The following is an 18,974-nucleotide window of genomic DNA, read 5'->3' on the forward strand; positions in this document are numbered from 1 at the left end:
GCACACCTCGCACCGAGTTCACCCTTCAGGGCGGACAGGTCGAGGCATCACTGAGAGTCCCGTGGGAGTGGAAGAGAACCGCCAGTCTGAGACTAAATGTGGATGTCATTCAGTTCCTTTTCGTTGTGTTTTCAGAAGGGATGTCTCCCAAGCAGCACCAGTGACCCTTGTGTGTTCAGAAGGAAAAACGCAGCATTTACACTTTATTTGTGACGTAAAGAAGCCGTATTTACACAATACATTCATATTTTTAAATATGTTACACAGCTCTCCTAGAAAACCACTCCATCACAGAACAGCAGCATGTAGCTTGGGTTCCGTCTTTAAAATATTAAATCAAGTAGAAATACTCTTAATTTCACAGCCCATCACAGAGGGAGACTCTGAGGGAGGTGGGAGTGAAGGGTGGGTGATGGTGAGCACACCCCCACGTGACGGCACAGGAGACCGGAGGCTGGGGACGCACTCCCGCCCCTGTGACCTCTGAGGCCAAGGACGAAGCACCCCTTCCCGCCGCGCCCTCGGGGCGGCTCTGCGGGTGCAGCACCAGGAGCTACGCAGGGCCAGCGCCCTGGACCTGGCTGGCCACCTTCTCGCCCACGGGCTCCTCCGTGCCCTCGCGCTCCTTGTTCCAGTCCTTCAGGCCCTCGGGGAGCGAGGTGTCCTCGTCCAGGCTGCCTGTGCCTTCCACAAACTCCTCGTACGTAGACTTCTCCGCAAATGGCCTGGGGCCCAGAAGTTCTACCATGTCGTTCTTGTCTAACACTTCTTTTTCTAACAACAGCAAAGCAACCTGGAACATGAACACCTGCGATTAAATACAGACACCCAGCACCATCTCTCCAAGCTAACCTTTTATTTACAACCAACCCCCCTCCAAAATAGGGCTTCGAGAACTTCACTCTAACTTTTAATAAGATCTTATTAAAATAGAACTTCACCCTCATTAACTTTTAATAAGTATAAAAATCCTGGAAAACACATGTCCGCAGGAAGGGCAGGGCGGCATGCAATGTGGTGTGACTCTGTGCCCTGCTGGGGAGGTAGGGTGAGGAAGGAGCTTTGCACACATGTTGAGGAGGGACAACCCCAAAGAAGAGCAACAAGTTGTGTTCCTGGGCCCCACCCACTTCCAAAGGAGGCAAGAGCTCCCCGTGGCTCCCAGAGGAGAAGGAGCTCTGGGGAGGCTGCGGGAAGAAGTGACACAAGTGGCGGGGTTGGGGACGAGGAAAGGACAGAAATGGGGAATTTTAAAGGGAGGCTGACAAAATAGAGACAAACACAAACACGCATCTCGAAGTTCTGGTCTCTGTGTGGCTGAACTATAAATGTGACAGGACACACAGTCACAGATAAAGGGGGTCCACCAACGACAAGAGGGGAGGTAAGCGATGGTGTCAGCGGGCAGGGAACAGCTCACACAAGAGCCTCTGTCACCAAGAAACAAAGCCAGTTAAACTGCAAATGGGCCTCGCAGTAGACTCGGTTCCTCAGGTGACTCCCAACTTGGAAACTCACCACATGTGTCGTTTACATTAAATGCCATTTTTAAAGATTCCAAACAATAAAGCAATTTTCTTCTGTCGTTAATTTTTTTTTAAACTTTATTATGGATCATTTCAAGTATGGACCAAAAATATATAGAAAAAAAGGATAACTAACCCCATGCAACCCCATGTAACCACTGTTCACGATCACTTTTGTTCCACCTGCTCCCTGGATTATTCTGGAGAAAATCCCCGATGTCCTGTCGTTTTATCCACATATGTTTGTCTCTAATTCTACGAGACACAGACTTTTCAACTCTCAATGCTGAGGACCCGGGTTCAGTCTCTGCTAGGCAACTAAGATCCCCTTTGCTCCAGAGGGGAAAAGCAATGGGGAACCCCAGCAGGACTGCACCTGGAAGCACCTGGCAAGGTGAGTGCAGATTCAGCCATATGTCTGATACTATAAGCAGACTTCATTAATCCCGCGTTCAAGTTCCCAGGAGCCAGGGGCCAAGATCACGCCCGCCTCTGCTCCCTGTCATCCCCACCAACGGAACATCAGGATGGAGGGACGAACCAGAATCAGCAGGCACAGGGGGAATGGCGGTGTCTCCAAACCAGCCAACCAATCACCCTCAATGGCCTCTGCAAACCATGCAGAGGAATGTTTCCACAGTCGGCACCTACCTTCTCCACGTCAGCTTTCTTCTCTGTGAGGAGGGCCACTGTCCTCTTGTAAGCATCGTTGATAAGGATTCGTACTTCATCATCTATGAGTCTGGCAGTGGCCTCGCTGTAAGGCTTCTCCAACACCATGTCCCCCTGACGTGGGAGGTCAAAGGAGATCTGCCCGACCTTCTCGTTCATGCCAAACTGAACAATCTGAGGAAGAAGGCGTGGCTAGTGGTGGGCATCCATTTCTGCTCACAGGCTCATGGGTTTCATAAAATGTCAACAAGGCAAGATGGACACTGAATGAACACACTTCCCCGCAGAACTACTCTCCAACCCAGCAAAACGACATGGCAGCCGTGAGTCGGCCAAGTAGACCAGGAGCTCTGCATAGACGGGGCAGTGGGGACAAGACCAGAAACGGGCAGACAATATCCATAACCAAGACAGGCAGCAAACAGGTGGGGACAGACCCCCGCAGTCACGAGACGTGTGTGAGATCACTCTGCACGAGGGGAGGCAAGGAAGAGCCAGAGCCTGTGACAGACGGAAGCCACGACCTCGGGCACCAGAGGCTCCTTCTGCGTCACCTGGGCTGCTCCAGGAACCTGGGAGGGGTGCCTGCACTTTCCCTGAGTTCCCAGGGCCTGGCTGGGCTGTAGAGACCCCCACAGTAACCACACAGAGCCCCACCTTTAGAAGAAATGTCTGGAAGTAAAATCCAAACTGACCAGAAAAGAGGAGGTGCAGGTAAGAGAAAGGAGCAGCAACAGCTCAGAAAGTAGGAAGCACATTTTTCAAAAGTTCATGAAAACAACCAAAAAAAAACAAAAGTTCATGAAAACAACAGAAGAAGATACTCTAAAACCATGAAACTAGAAACACTGTCTTGATCCATCTTCTTCCTAAAAGATCAGGAAAACAAACTTCATGCAGATAAAGTGGGATGCAGGGACGTCCAAACAGATGAAAACTGACCCAACTTCAGAAAAGACTAACCAAAATCAGGAATGTAAGGAAAATATGAAATAACAACAGAAGTCAGAGTTGGGAAAACTTAGATGAGGTGCTAGAACACAAGAAAAAAACAAAAATCAGTTGAGGAATTCCCAAAGTCACTGACATTGAGCTCCAAGAGAGCACCCTGATTGTTTCTGGGAACAGAGGCAAATGGGGTGGGGGTGGGGTGGGTGCACGGGATGACTGCTCCCAGCTTAGGGGGAGCCCACGTAGGGTCCTGCAGGTTTGAAACTAGACTTAAACTCTGCAGACACGCTTCACACACTCTCAGTAAATTTGAAATACCAAGTGACCAAAATATAAGTTTCTATTCCTAAGTTTTGATCACCTGATACTAAACCTCTCTGAAGGAGGACCCCTTGCCTGGTCAGCCCAGGCCAGTGGAGCCTCTGGAGCCTGTGCGGCGGCGAGGAGAGCCCACCCGTCCTCTTACCTGGGCATAGGCACTCTGGGTCACTTTGCGCAAGTCGTCCTGGGCACCGGTAGTGATCCTGCCAAAGAAGATCTCCTCGGACACGCGGCCGCCCAGGGTCATACACATGCGGTCCAGGAGCTGCTCCCGGGTGTAGAGGTACTGCTCCCGGGGCAGGTACTGAGCATAGCCCAGCCCTTTGCCTCGTGGGATGATGGACACCTGGCGAGGGAACAGCAGCACTGAGTACCCAGCCGCCAGAGCCGACAAACTCACCAGTGAGCAGAGCACCACAGTCGGGCAACCCCCTGGCCTCGGCCAGGCAGCTGGGCGGGCAGCTGGTCCAGGAAAGCATTTCCTCTTGGGATAACCTCACCCCAAGTGACTCCTACACAGTGCTTCTGTCTCTTACAAAACCCATCCGCGAATGCCCAGGCGTGACAGTAGGGCCACTGCCAAGCAGGGTCCCCTGCCAACTTGACCCACTGGAGTGAATCCCTTCAGCTTCCAAACACTTTTCTTTCCAAACTTTTTAACTCGTCCACGCATGATGCCTCCCCCCAGTGCCATTGGCAGATGTTCCCACTACGTCCCCCACCAGCCACTCACCTTCAGGAGGGGGTCCGCGTGCTCCAGGTACCAACCAGCAACTGCATGGCCTGCCTCGTGGTATGCCACTGTCTTCTTCTCCTCGGGCTGCAGGACCTGGGTTTTCTTCTCTAAGCCTGACATGCAGAACAGAAAATAAAACCTGCTGCTTTAGTGACAAAGACATCAAGAGAGACACACACACCAGCACTCAGGGCCTCACAAAGAACACAAATCACAGGCCTTCCCAGTCTAACTGGTTTTACAGCTGTTTATCCATCACCTATGTCTCGCTCGGAGCACATCAGACTCACACGATAAAATTTTTGGAAAACAGGAAGGCTACGAGTGCTTTTTAAAAGAAAACAACTAGACTGCTATAATTGAGGGGAAGACCTCTCCCTGCCTGCAGCCTGTCTCAGACCCATCCGACATGGAAGCCTCTGTGCAGACACTCCAAGGTGCCCACGAGCTCCAGGCCTGGGTGGACATACTCCCTGGCTTCAGAGTCACGCCGTCAGCCCTTGGATGTGCAGTCAACCAGCTGCCTTACCACCAATCACTCGTTCAATTGCTTGTTCAAAGTGTTTCTGGTTTATGGAATCTGAAAGGTGTCTCGCGGCGATCAAAGCAGCTTCGTTGCACACATTGGCAACATCGGCTCCTGTGAAAGAACACAACTGCTCTCCACCAGATACACCTGAGCTCACCGGCCACAGTTTTGAAGAGGGACCAGACCAGGTCCCCACCACCAGCAGGTTCCAGCTACCAGGCCTGCCCAGCACAACTGGCCCTTCAAGCACACTGCAAAGACCAACAGTGGACAGACACCCATGGGCAGTAATCTATCTCCACAGACCATATGATGAGAGCAAACTAAGACTGTGCTTTAAAATGCCCACCAATTAATGCTTAGTTCTCTGTAAATTAACTTCTCAGAGAAAGTATATGGCAACACAAATAAGCCATAACACAATGTATGTGCTCAACAAAAAATTTTAAATAGCCAGGCCCTGGAACTCTGAGGCACCTGTGCCCGTGAATACACTCTTCTCAGGCTGCAGGTGGTCCCCCTCCTGCTCCATGTTGAGTCTGCAAGCATGGACAGAGGGAACAAGAAAGGAAGGGTCGCGTCCTGTAGACTGAGGGTCAAGCTCACCCACCTGAAAACCCCGGGGTCAAGGACGCAAGCTTCCTTGCCAGCTTTTCCTTTTCCAGGGCACTATCCAGCTTCAGAGGTCGAAGGTGAACTTTGAAAATAGAGGCTCTTCCCTTAATGTCCGGCGGTCCTTGAGAAATTATTTTTAAGGAAGAAAAAATCATAATGAAACAGCTGCAACCTTTCCTCATGAGAAATGGCCTGAATCCAGGGCAAGAAAACCATCTTACCAATGAAGATCTGCCTGTCGAAGCGGCCTGGCCTCATCAGAGCTGGGTCTAGGATATCCGGTCGGTTGGTACCCGCCAAGATAACCACATTGGTTGTTGTGTTGAATCCTGGAGACAGACAAAGGCATCATGCTGTTACACGCTGTGAAGAGGAAGATAACGTGTCCCTGTCAAGAATGTATGAGCACCAGATACACCACTGCTTTTTTCCCATTACCTAGTGGTTTTTTAAGTCACAAGTTTAAATGATTTTTCCTACTATTCATTTTGCCCTTAACATCATACCTAATACCTAAAGATTTAATGATCAAATACTTAAAGACAAATTACCAGCAAAGGACTCTGATTTTAGCCACAGGAAGACCAACGGGAAAGCACAGGACAGACCAGGTGCTGGGGCGCTCACCGTCCATCTCCACAAGCAGCTGGTTGAGTGTGTTCTCCTGCTCACTCTGACCGCCGAAGTTGCCCCTGCCTCTCTTCCTTCCCACCGCATCTATTTCATCGATGAAGAGGATGCAAGGGGCGTTCTTCCGAGCAAGGGCGAATAAGTCACGGACCTGGAAGAAAATGCAGGCACCAGGGTCACTTAACAAGTGAGTGGTAGTATCCTAATAAAAACAGACACCAAGCTTCCTGCCCCCAGGAAGACCATCTGTGTACAGCACTGCACAGCACAGATGTTAAAAGGTGCAAGCAGCAAAGAAGTCATGCAGCAAATGGTGTGAAACCGATGTAAGGTGAGCAATTATTTCTAAAATCTCATCAATTATTGTTGTGTAAGAAGCACGAACACCAACAAACTGATGCTATACACCTTTGTCCTACTCAGAAGGAACAGGGTAGAGCTGTAGACTTCATAACACTCACTCACAGACCCAGCCATGCAGGCACACAGCAAAGGCGTGACCCCTCAAGCCCACCCAGCCATCGCCCCAAGGTGGGCGGTACCCCACTGTGGCAGGGGTCCCGCGCCCACCTTCTGACCTGCTGAGTTAACACAGCAAGAAGTGAGACTTACTCTAGCTGGGCCCACACCAACAAACATCTCCAAGAACTCAGACCCGCTAACGGTGATGAAAGGGACGTTGGCTTCTCCAGCCGTGGCCTTAGCCAGCAGTGTCTTCCCAGTGCCTGGAGGACCAGTGAGAATGGCACCCTTCAGATAAAAAAAGGGAAAGTATACTGAACTATAATTTCAGAAAAATAAACTGCATATCTATAAATAACTTCAAGGTATAACCTGTCTATAAATTTTAGTGACATATCCTAAATATTTCTTAAACATGTAAACAAAGATAAAACGCTTTTATTAATAAAAAGAGAAAGGAAAAGATTATTAGAGAATATTTGTTTTAAAAAACCTGGCAAGAATGTGAATTTCTTCCCTTACTTTAAGATTTTTAGTGCTGCTTTTTAGACCTAACAATATATAAAGGGTGACTTAAGCTGGGAATCTAGCAATACTAAAAACCACCTGACGTTAACTTCAAATATTACACTTCCAGTTTATATTTTGCTTATTTTCTTGCCTTTAAAATTCTGCAGATGAAGTAAACATCTAATAACCAATGATGAACTTAAAAAGAAAAACATGTTTGCTCAAACACTATAACTGCTTAAGTCGTGAAGATGTTTAGTATGATGTGAACACATACTTAAGTAAAACAAATTATAAAACAATGTAACTTTTCATCCATGAAGGCAGGACATGAAATCAAGGAAGTGATGATTCCCTTTAGAAAAGACTCCCTCATGTAACTTTATTAATGAGTTTTTTAGAACCTCAGTTAATAAAGATTTTCTCTTCATTACTTAATGCCTGAACCTGGTCCTGGGAGCAGAGATGGGCAAGGCTACCCAAGTCCGGCAGCAAGTGGTAGTGGAAGAGGGCAAGGGCAGGGAGATCTGCACTCTACGGAGCCCCTTGCCTGGAATGTGAGTGCCAGACCAGGCAGACCGTTCACTCAAGCTGCTTGGGGAGGGACGGCAGGGCCGGAGCAGAGGCAGCCTGCCCGGGAATACGGTGCTAAGACAGGAGGTCCAAATCACACTGCAGGGAGGAAGCAGCACAAAGGTGAGGGGACACATGTCTTTGGAGGAAGAAACACACAATTTGCAAGGAGACACATTCACAAGGGACAGTCGACTGAAAGACACAGGAGTTAAACAGAGACTAGCAGGTTACAACAGAGGAAGAAGAGAAGAGCAGCTACTGTGGAAGTAATCAAACTTCATAAAATTATAACCTCAGAAATCAAGAAACACTTCAAAGGATTTAGGATTAATAAGCTGAAAACTGACTTCTGAATGTTCATTTACCTTTGGGATTTTTGCTCCCAGGTCTTGATACTGCTTTGGATTTTTCAGGAAATTCACAAATTCCATGATCTCCAGCTTGGCCTCCTCGCAGCCAGCCACGTCTTTGAACTTCACGTCGATCTCATCCTTGAGGACCTTGGCGGTGGTCTCTCCGACACTGAAGAGTCCGCCCATGCCCCGGCCTGGACGGCCAATCCCGGCTGGGCCCCTCCGGATAGTGTAGAGCAGGAAGGCGATGATGAGCACAGTGGGCAGCATGCTCAGGAGGAAGGAGCTGCAGACACACGACAGCGAGAGCTCAGAGGGCGCCCGCTCAGATCGCCCTGCCAGGGACCTGCCTTGGCAGAACATGCACATGCTCTACCTGGGCAGCCAGGTACCCCAACACCTCACCTGAGGCACAAGGAGAGTCTACGTGCATCAGTGTCACTGAAGCAGACGCTCAGAAAGTAAGACCAAAGGAAGACCTGCTCCTAACGCATACCCTCTCCAGGGCTGCATCACTCCCACCCGAGAACCAACACACACACAGGCTAGACCCGTGACCTACTGTCACTGCATATGAGTTTCAAAGAAATTCGTTGACTTAATAATTTTAATACAATTCTGGTATTAGCCTGGGTAGACATTCTAGTCCTCTTACTGGAATGGATCAACTATTTCTGAAGGGATGTCTTCTAAATATCTAATCTGTGAGAAGGCAGTGGTGGGGAGCACGGTCTTCCCAGCATGGTGGGGTGGCTTGTGCAGGCTCACATAGGCCCAGGGGCAGGGTGCCCATCAACCCTCACCCACTATGGGGAGTGGCTCAGAGATGATTTATAGTCTCTGCTTTCTGTTTGTCTTAAGTTAATTTCCACAAAACTGTGGACACAGATGTATACTGGGTAACATAAAGCAATTTAGTTTAACTTAACCTATGAAATTTAGGTCAAAACCTGGTACATAGTTTAGGTAAAAAAATGAAACAATAAAATAAGAATTAGCTTTCTAATTTTTCATCTATTACATAACTGTAAAGGCTGCTGCAGCAGGCAGCAAGAACCATGAACAATTTACCTTTGGTTTACTTTTAGAGAAAAAAAAAACACTGCACTGACAATAAAGGTTTAAAGAACATGGAATAAGACTCTGTGTAATGTTTCAGCACCAGCTTGTAACCTCAGGGACTGAGAGACACATCACCCCAAGTGTGAAACAACTTTGATAGCTGGCGGGACCTAAATAACTCAGGGAGATTGTAGGGCTACAAAAACCGTAACTCAAGAGAGTCTCCAGAGCTGCCTAAGACCATCAGCTCCGTTAACATGCTGTTTTACATGTAGAAGAAAATCAAGCTTTATTTCTACTTTCACTCCCAAACTCTTAAATCAAGGTATGTGTTCTGCATTTAATGCAAATGGGTCACTGCTTTGAGATCCACCTGGGCGTCTGTGGGCAGAAATCAAAGGCCATACATTCCCAAGTAAAACCAAAGACAGGCAACCCCTGAAATCAACAAGCCCTTCCTCAAGGCCCAGAGCTGGTCTTTCTAAATAGACAAATAACCTCTAAGGGAAGAAGCAGGTCTGACCAAAGAGGAAGAAGCATTACTTTAAAAGCCTGGAAATTCTGTGAAATATAAACATACAGGACATTTAAAAGGTGGGCATGCCGCTCTTTAACACAAAAGGGCTTTTTATGCTAAAATCCTCTTTAACACAAAGGGGCTTTTTATGCTGAAATCCTACTCAAGGTTAGTATATTGGACATGGACCCCACACCAGTGCTTAATCAAGAAATATCAACATGCAAAAAGCCAACCAGTCTCTAGCAAAAACTACTAGGTTACTTACTAATGGCTGCAAAGAACTCAGGCCAGATTGAGAGGCCTGATGAGAATACAAAGTGCGATGTGCTGCCCCCTGGTGACAGAATACACCATGAGCCTTGGGCGCACAGGCAGCCTGCCAAGTCCACTGCCCAAAGCTCACCCGTCACTTTCGGCGATGTAGACCACAGGGACCCGGTTCTCCCCTTCTATGCCCAGTTCCTGCTGCAGAGTCTCCAGGTTCCGCTCAAAGGTGTCCACACTGCCAATATTGAACCAGACGTACTGCTGTAAAGACAGGAAAGCGAAATGTCCTAATTTTGTTAGGGGAACGAAGAGGAAACAGAGCGTTGAACTTCCTAAGAATTTTTCAGAAATACTGAAAATTTACAAACTAAAAAACCCAACAATGAGATTAAGATTAACGCAAGACTGGTTTTAACAACCAGTCTTTAACAATCAGAGTGACTAAGCTTTACCCAGTGAGAACCCTTGGCCAATAAGCATTTCTACAGTTCCAGCACTCCTCTATGGTCCTAATACTATAAACTCAGAAAAACAAAAACTCTACTTGAAAAGACAACCATTTTCATAAACAAACAAGTGTCCTTTCCTCAGGACTTCTCAGCTGCCTGGTCCCACACCAGGGTGCAACTGAGATGATACTCCTCAGTGTCAGGATGGGCTCTGGCCCTGGGCGAGCTAGAAGAGAGCAGGATGCCCAGGACTGGGGGTTGGCCTGGGGCTCTGGCCCAGGAGGGCTGGGAATCACCAGGAACCTCACCTGTTCCCCACCAATAATCCCCTCAACTCAACCTGGTGTCTCTGGAACAGAGCTGAAACTGGCTGGACAAGAAATACAAATATTTTTAAACAATAAGAACAGAAATAGAAATTAATATCACAAAACAGTTGGGAAAGATATGATCAGAACACTTCTTAAACTGATTTGACAAAAGCTGTCTCAAGACATAAGCAGTTCGGATTTTACCATTTTTTTCGTAACCAATTGTTCTCAGTCTTGAAAAATCATAGATACTGGAATACTGAAAACCAGGTTTTACTCACTGGTTCCTAAATGTACAGCCAATGTGATCACCAAACCCAAAGCACTGACCCAGTTCTTGCACATGTGATGGACACAAGGGCCACACTGTCACTGTTAGTGCAGATCACAGCTGCTCTGCTGCCCGGCTCTCACGCAGCAGTGAGGGAACACTGGCTTTTCAGCTTTAAACATGAGAACTTAACTGACAGCTAGTTCACATCACTTAATAACATCACTTACTCCATCAACAGGAGTTTTTCCTGGTGTAAAAGTCACTCGAACAAATCGCTTATTGACGACTTCCAGTCTGTCTACCTGGAATTTTAAAGAAATAGTCAAACATAAATTTACAGAAAGACTTGAGACATTCTTCTAAGCTCATCTGAAATGAATATATTTCAGACAAAGAAAAACGATGAATAATGTAAAGACACCCTGTGTTTTCCCCTCCAGCTTGAGAAACAAAACATCACAAACCAGCTAAAGCCCCCAGTCATGCCCCACACCCAGGGGTGGCCACTGTGCACTGGTGCTGGCCACCCCAAAGCATGGCCTGGTCCTGGGCCACAAAGACCTAACCCTAAACAGACATTCACTTCTGCCTGTTTTTAAACTTTACAAATGGTCTCGTCTGGCATATGGTTTTCTACTACTTTTTCTTCTATCACTGTATTTGTAAGGCCTTTCCTTGCTGACATGTCAGTTCTGCACGGACCCCATTTTATAAGCACACCCCAAGTTATTTATGTGTTCTGTTCAAAGACCTTCAGACTGTTCCCAACACCAACAATGCTACCGTGGATGCTGCTACGCATCATGCCTGGGCCTGTCTCCTGGAACTCCCTGGGATGCGCGCGTGCAGTGAACACAGCTGGCTGGCTGTAGGGCACAACTGCCCTCAGCTCTGCTGGATGCTGCACACTACTCTCTGACTCACGCTCCTGCCAAACGTTCTCTAAAATGCTCCCACTGCCCTATGTCCTCACTTGCCGCTACAAAACTTCCTAAATTTTGCCCCTCTGAGGTTTGAGATGGTTTGACTTTGTTTCCCTGGACCCTCCTAACTCGATGAACTCTTGGGTCACTTGCACACATCATCCTGAGGTCTCGGGCTGCTGGGAGCTGAGCGCCTTCGGTGGGTGCCTGCTCCCTGATGCCATCAAGTCCGCTCTGGCAGGAAGTTTGGAAGGTACCAGCCCAGGATGCAAAGTGAGGGAGCCTGGGAGACTCCAGGAAGAGCCAGAACAGGGGCGCACTGTCTGGAAAGCACTGACTAGAGGACTCTGTCCCCCATAAACCTGCTGGGTCAACAGCAGACCGACTGCAGAGAGCCAGCGGGTCAGGAGGAGATGTGACGACTGAGAACCCTCCCTGGGGCCTGTCCCCACACTCAGAGGGCAGAAGTCACTGCTCAGAGTGCAGGCTCTCCACGACACCTGGGAATTACAAACCTGAGAGCCTCACTTTCATGAGCGAGACACCTGCTTCAAAATCTGAAAGATTGTTTCCATTCTGTACGTCCTCACCTTACTGGACAATCTTCAAAAATAATTTTAGAGTCTTTGTATTTTTAAAGTATTATATCCTTATTTTACTCATTTCAAGGACTAAAAAAAATCAATAATGAGAGGGTAAGTCATTTCCCCGAGGCTCAGAGTTGGCCAAATGCTGCTTCTCTTACTATCACTTTGTTTCCTCACTTCTAAGATGGACATTTCCTGTATTTTAATCTCTCAGACACGGAATGTACATGACAGCTGACAAGATGTCAAAGTGTCACAGACAGTCCACTCAATCTAAGTAACGTGTAAAATAACATGTGCCTTATAACCCACTGCATCTTAAATGAGCCAAAACAGGGTCTAACTGGCAAAGACCCAGCTCAGAGGCAAAGCTCCTGCCTGGGGCCTCACTCAAGAGCCCACCTGCTCTCGCAGTTAAACCTGATTCACTTATTCACCCACTTCCAGGAGTGCAGGAGGTCACAGCGGTGATGCCGTGCTGGAACCCAGTGGGGCTGGCCAGGGAGGGAAGAGAGGCAGCTGATGCCAGGAGGGAGAGGACCGAGCAGACCAGGCGCCAGAGCAGGTCAGGAGCAGCGGCTCCAGAACTAGGCTCTCCAGGGCAAGTGATACAGGAGGTTCATGGTCAATCTGGAAACTGCTGGGTCAAAATTCACAGGTTCCTTGGCTGCTATACTTTCCAGCATTAGAAACATACGAGACTTGATGACGAACAAGCCTGGCAACATGCTGGCTGTTTATCACTTTACTGGCCTAACCGGAACTCACCCTTTGATCCCTGCAGCCTGTGGCCCACATGATACTTACGACTCCCTTGGAAAGATAGTTGTTGGCAAAGTCCTTCCATGTGATTTCTCTCCCGGAGCTCTTGAACAGGAAGTAAAACAGAAATCCTCCCCAAAACAAGGCGGTCCAAAGAAAGTACATCCTGAATTCCTTGTCATCCCATGGGATGTCACCCTGAGTGAGGAAGCAGACATTTGTATGAAGGGTGAGACAATACAACGCAGTCTCTGCTGTGCGGGGTGTGAACCCTCCCAGGGCCGTGAGCACCACTCAGACTTTCCAGGGGTGGGCAGGGGCCAAAGCCACGAACCGAACCTTCTGGAACCTGGACCACCAGTGAGAGTCATCTTTCTTGCTGCCTCGTTTTCCACCGCCACCAACTCCTCCTCCAGAAGGACGCGGGGCAGCAGCTGGTTTGGGTTCTGTTCAGAGACAGAGTGTGTGTCCACAGCAGCACCTGAATCTCTCAGCAATGTTTCCGTTAATGTCGTTTAATGAACTCATTGCAAAATGCATTGTGGCAACTCACCAATTAATAAACACAGTGCTGTGAGGAAGCCTGAGACTAAGATAGAGGGGGGAGCCCCCAGGGACACTCCAGGCACTTCACACACAGGGGGCTCAGAACTGACTTAAGCTAAGATGTTCCTTGTTCAGTGACAACTATCAGCAATGTCATAAACCAGGGGAAAACAGTAAGTTCAAACAGTCTTTTGAAATAGTACCTTTTTTTTCTCCCATAACTTCTTTAGATTCACTAGCTTTCTTTCCATTTTTTCCATTGGGAAAGTATTTTTCAAATCCTGTTAGAAAAGGAAAAAAACTTATCTTCAAACTAAAATTCATCAAGTTTTGTGTACGTATGTTCTTTGTTTTTAAAGCAGCTGATTTATGAAAAAGAATAAGCGAGAAGTAGAGGATTGCTTGTGCAGGAGTAAATCACAGACTAGATGGTACAGTCACAACCCTGAGGGGTCCGAGAAGTCTTGCTGGCCTGCCCAGGTCATTACTGACACAGGTGCCACATCTGAAGGCGACATAATGTCATCGCTTTGATCATATGAGAGGGAGGAGGTGGGGTGGTTAGGAATCAACTGAAACCACACCTCTGCACCTGCCCTGCTGAGGATGGCCAAGAGTGAGTCTGTGTAAGAATGTCCCTCATCACAGTCACATGTGAGCGTTTACCTTTTGGAGGCCGAGAACAGAGTCTCTGATAAGTAGCAATCACATCTGTGAGAAGGGAATTCCTGCTGGTTTTCGCCTGAGTCGTGGCATATCGATAAAGCTGCAATACAACAAACAGAAGCATGAAGGTCACATCAAGGTGAGTGAGTCAAAAGTGAGCTTCATTTTACCCTTCAAACAGGTGATTACAGACTAGCACAGAACAGCCCCCCTTGAAGGGAGCACGAGAGTTGTCCAGCCCTGGGCCGCTCCAGTCCAATGAGAACTAGGAGACACACACTTCACCCAGAAGACGAGAGCACCTCCAACCTAGGCATCTAATTAAGAGCTGCAGCCCAAGTACAATTCCCTACCAACACATTGGCTCTGGCACTGTTTCCCTGATGTGTAGCACTCAAAAGGCAAACTGCCATGAACATCTGCCACCCCACCTGCAGGGTCTATCACACTGCAAGGTCATTTATCCAACATTAAAGAAAGATGCTGTTTGTGAGCACAATACTAACTTTACGTGGGTTCAAAGACAAGGAAGTCATGGTCCAATGTCTGATAGTCCTTATATTAGCAGCATTTGCTGAAGCTATTTGATACACTGTCATCCTGCTAAGTCCCTTTACAGATACATCTCTGCTTTAAGTAACATATTTGCTAAAAACTGTAAATACTGCCTAGATATGAGTGAGTGAAAGTCGCTCAGTCATGTCTGACTCTTTGTGACTCCATAGGCTGTCCATGGAATTCTTCAGGCCACAATATTAGAGTGGGTAGCCTTTCCCTTCTCCAGGGAATCTCCCCAACCCAGGGATCAAACCCAGGTATTGAACCCAAGTCTCCCACATTGCATGTGGATTCTTTACCAGCTGAGCCACAAGGGAAGCCCTGCCTAGGTTTATTAGAGTATAATGTAAACAAACTGAACAAGCTCCTTATTAAATGTTTAGGTGTAGAGGCACTGAAGGGGATATAGCTGAATCTGACAGTTAAGAGGTTCAAGTGATCCTATCCTTTGGCAAAGTGAAAAGTTCACCACCATGTTTTTGGAGGACAAGCTTTTACATACAGGTGAGAGTGTTTAAAGTGAAGTTTATCTGACCCATCCTCATTTGCCTACTTTATGGTCTCATGAGAAAAATAAAATATCACAAAACCACACAAAATCACTTCACACCCAATAGTGTGGCTATAATTTAAAAAAAGAGAGAGAGACAATATCAACTGCTGGTGAGGATCGGCAGAAATTGGAGCCCTCATGCACTGCTTGAGGACAGGTACAGCCGCTTTGGAAAAGTTTGGGTTTCTCCAAAATGAAAGAGTTAAGTTACCACATGATCCAGCAAATTCACTCCTACTCAAGGAAATGAAAATATGTCCACTCAAAATCTTGAATTATATTATAATATCATTTTTCATAACAGCCCAAAAGTGGAAACAACCCAATGTCTATCAACTGATGATGAACAGAGAAAATGTGGTATATGCACACAACAGAATTTTATTCAGCCATAAAAAAGGAATGAAGTAGATAGATGGTACCATCAAATCTTGAAAACATTATGCTAAGTTTAAAAAAACCAGACACAAAAGATCACGTATTACATGATTCCATATTTATGAAACATCTGAAACAGGCCAACAACAGAGGCTATAGGTCACAGTTGCCTGGGTTGGAGGAATCGTTGGGGAGAAACAGGGAGTGACCACTAACAGTCATAGGGCTTCTTCTAAATATTCTGGCAACAGATAGTGGGTGATGGTTGCACTGCCTTGTGAATATACGAGAAGCCACAGAACAGTATCCTTTAAAACAGTGGATTTTATGATATCTGAATTAGAGAATGTCAATTAAAAAAGAATGAGCTGATTTAACTCCAAATCAACACACAATTACTTGCAAAGTAGGACAGAAACACTGACACTGTTCTTGGTTGACAGCAATGCTGGTCTGAGAGAACCTGGAGCTTCTGTTGTGCTGGGCCCTCCCTGATGGCTGAGAACACTTGGCCTAAGAAATAACCATTGATAATGGATAAGAGTGTGTTGTATGTGAATAAATATTTCCCAATGCCAAATCCTTTAAGGGTGTGGACTGAAATGACCTGATATCCACGCTGGACAGGCCAACAAGTCACTGAGCTTCTGCTCCAGGCCTGGTACTGCCAAGCAGGGGGGTGTACACCAGGGGACCAGAAGCAGTGCTGCCTGGAAGAAACTCAGAAAAGACAGAAAGGTACCATACATGCAACAATACAAACCCTTCAGTATACAGGTGGAGAGGCAGCACAGAGAAGGAAGGGGTCATGTCTAAGGGAGCCAGGGATGTCACAGGGAAGTGACACCTAGCCTAAGGGAGCCAGGGATGTCACAGGGAAGTGACACCTAGCCTGGGACTTGAAGGACCCAGAGTTCATCAGGCAAATGGCGTTAGAACTTTCAATTTTGGTAAAGCTGGAAATCTGATTTTTTGCATGATGATCTTCAATACATCTCATGATATTGGGGGCCTCAAAGTCACACATCTACATTAGGAGAAGATGACTGCCCCAGGATACTACTGTGAGAACCAAAAGTAATAAGACATGGAAAAGCACTTTTAAAACTGTGTGGCAATACCCACATTTAAATTACTTCCAATTATTCGGAAAGCCGCTTAAGAGTAAGCAGCTTTCAGAATATTACTATGATCATACTAAGCAAGTCTCTGTGTGACAATGAAGTACAGAACTGGGTACACAGTATAAATGAATATTATTAGTTTGCCGAATAATAAGCCCCCTTTAGGATCTTTTCCGGAGAAGGCAATGGCAAGCCACTCCAGTACTATTGCCTAGAAAATCCCATGGATGGAGGAGCCTGGTAGGCTGCAGTCCGTGGGGTCGCTAAGGGTCGGACACGACTCAGCAACTTCACTTTCACACATTGGAGAAGGAAATGGCAACCCACTCCAGTGTTCTTGCCTAGAAAATCCCATGGATGGGGGAGCCTGGTGGGCTTCCGTCTACGGGGTCACACAGAGTCGGACACGACTGAAGTGACTTAGCAGCAGGATCTTTTGACAGAGAAGGCAATGGCACCGCACTTCAGTACTCTTGCCTGGAAAATCCTATGGACAGAGGAGCCTGGAAGGTGCAGTCCATGGGGTTGCACACAACTGAGTGACTTCACTTTCATGCATTGGAGAAGCAAATGGCAACCCACTCCAGTGTTCTTGCCTGGAGAATCCAAGGGACGGGGGAGCCTGGTGGGCTGTCGTCTATGGGACGACATGAGTTGGACATGACTGATGTGACAAAGCAGCAGCAGCAAGATCTTTTCAAATTGTGTTGAGCAGGGATACCTCTAGCAATAACCTCTGACTGCATTTAATAATAAGATTATTTTCCAGAAAAGAACCATCCATGAATTTTTTTTCTCTATCTAATCTAAGCCCATTCAAATAGTACATGTATAAGCACCTCACTTAGAAAATTAGGTTTTATGTCTGATGAAGTATTTTTCAGTTGTGAAACATCAGTTTTAATCATTTGAGGATTATACCTGAGAACAAACACAGAAATCTTTTCCCCAGAACCTCATTATGAGAACAGACTTTTAACAAATGCACAAACCTAGAGGAAAATCCAGAGTAATGCTCCAGCGTCCCCACCCAGATCTTCAGGGCAGGACCAGGGAAAGTATGTCACGCACCTTCACAAGCAGACTTCCTCACACCTCGGCATTCGGGGTTCACTCCCAAGCGAGGCCTTTTAGAGAAGACTCCTGACAAAAACCCTGCAAACTCACAGGGCAGATCCCTACCTGCCTGTTATAGGCCTGAGTGCAGTACTCACAAGAAGCAAGAGCGGGAGGGATTCGAGCAAGTAAGACAAGGAAACGGATGCAATGCCAGAAACCGGAAAAAAGGCCTCGTGTAGGGCCATTCCGGGCAGGAGAGACGAAGACCGACAACCGGGCAGGGAAAGGGGCTCCGAGGAGCACACATCAGGTACGCCCTTTCCGTGGAGATCTGAGAACACCTCCCGGGCTGACCCCCGGGCTCGCCCGCCACCGCCGCTCAATCTGCGCCGGGAGGGTCCGCCGTGGGCACAGCCAACTTTGGCTCCGGGATCCCGGCCCTGACGGCGATAGAGCAGCGCCCCTCGGGGGTTGGGGTGGGGGACACCGTTAACGACTCCATTTATTAGTGCCGTGTCCGCCGGGCGGCAACAGCCCCACCCCCGAGCCCGCGCCGCCGGCTCCCACCCAGGGCTCTCCGCTCCGCAGGCCTCCCAGGGGCAGGGTAGCCCCGCCGCAGCGCGACCGGTCTCCATGCCCCCTGGGGACCCACACCTAAAGCGCGGCCCGTGACCTTGACGCCCGGTGCCGGGCCGGAAGAGGGCCGGGGGTGCCGGACTCACCGTCCGCAGGTAGAGTCGTTCGGTGGAGCCAGCGCGGCCGCCAGGCACGAGCATCGGGGGCATCCCGCGGGGCCGGCAGGCGCCCCGGCCCCACAGCAGCAAGCAGCGGTGCGCCATGGCCCCCGGCGCACCGCTCAGGTCGGGAGCGGACGCGGGGGCGGCACCGGACAGCCAACAGGACCAGGAGCGGAGGCCACGGGACGGCTCGCCCGCGACCCCACGCTCGTCTGCGTCTTCTCACGCCTCGCCCCGCCCCAGCGCGCTGACGTCAGCCGCACGGCGGCGTGCCTTCGGGCCCCAGGCCCCAGCCCCGCCTCCGGTCCTGACTGAGG

At 48.2% G+C, this 18,974-nt stretch overlaps 1 protein-coding gene across 2 annotated transcripts; it reads right to left on the reverse strand.

The window, feature by feature from the left end:
- Positions 1-166: 166 nt before the first annotated feature.
- AFG3L2 (AFG3 like matrix AAA peptidase subunit 2) lies at positions 167-18,892 on the reverse strand. Of its 2 annotated transcripts, none has more exons than XM_055417235.2 (17): positions 18,643-18,892; positions 14,249-14,348; positions 13,786-13,863; positions 13,376-13,482; positions 13,082-13,234; positions 10,992-11,066; positions 9,867-9,988; positions 7,894-8,167; positions 6,593-6,730; positions 5,978-6,131; positions 5,572-5,679; positions 5,346-5,471; positions 4,736-4,846; positions 4,204-4,319; positions 3,616-3,816; positions 2,178-2,372; positions 167-793 (listed from the first exon to the last, which is right to left on the reverse strand). In XM_055417235.2, the coding sequence occupies exons 1-17, from the start codon at positions 18,757-18,759 to the stop codon at positions 554-556; spliced, it is 2,415 nt and encodes an 804-aa protein (XP_055273210.2). In that variant the 5' UTR covers positions 18,760-18,892; the 3' UTR covers positions 167-553. The 2 variants fall into 2 exon arrangements, with proteins under 2 accessions (XP_055273210.2, XP_055273209.2); XM_055417234.2 differs by having other exon boundaries at positions 9,867-9,991.
- Positions 18,893-18,974: the final 82 nt, after the last annotated feature.

This window comes from Moschus berezovskii, chromosome 28, assembly GCF_049115385.1.
Source record: "Moschus berezovskii isolate FMDL1 chromosome 28, NW_MosBer_1.0, whole genome shotgun sequence".
NCBI lineage: Eukaryota > Metazoa > Chordata > Mammalia > Artiodactyla > Moschidae > Moschus > Moschus berezovskii.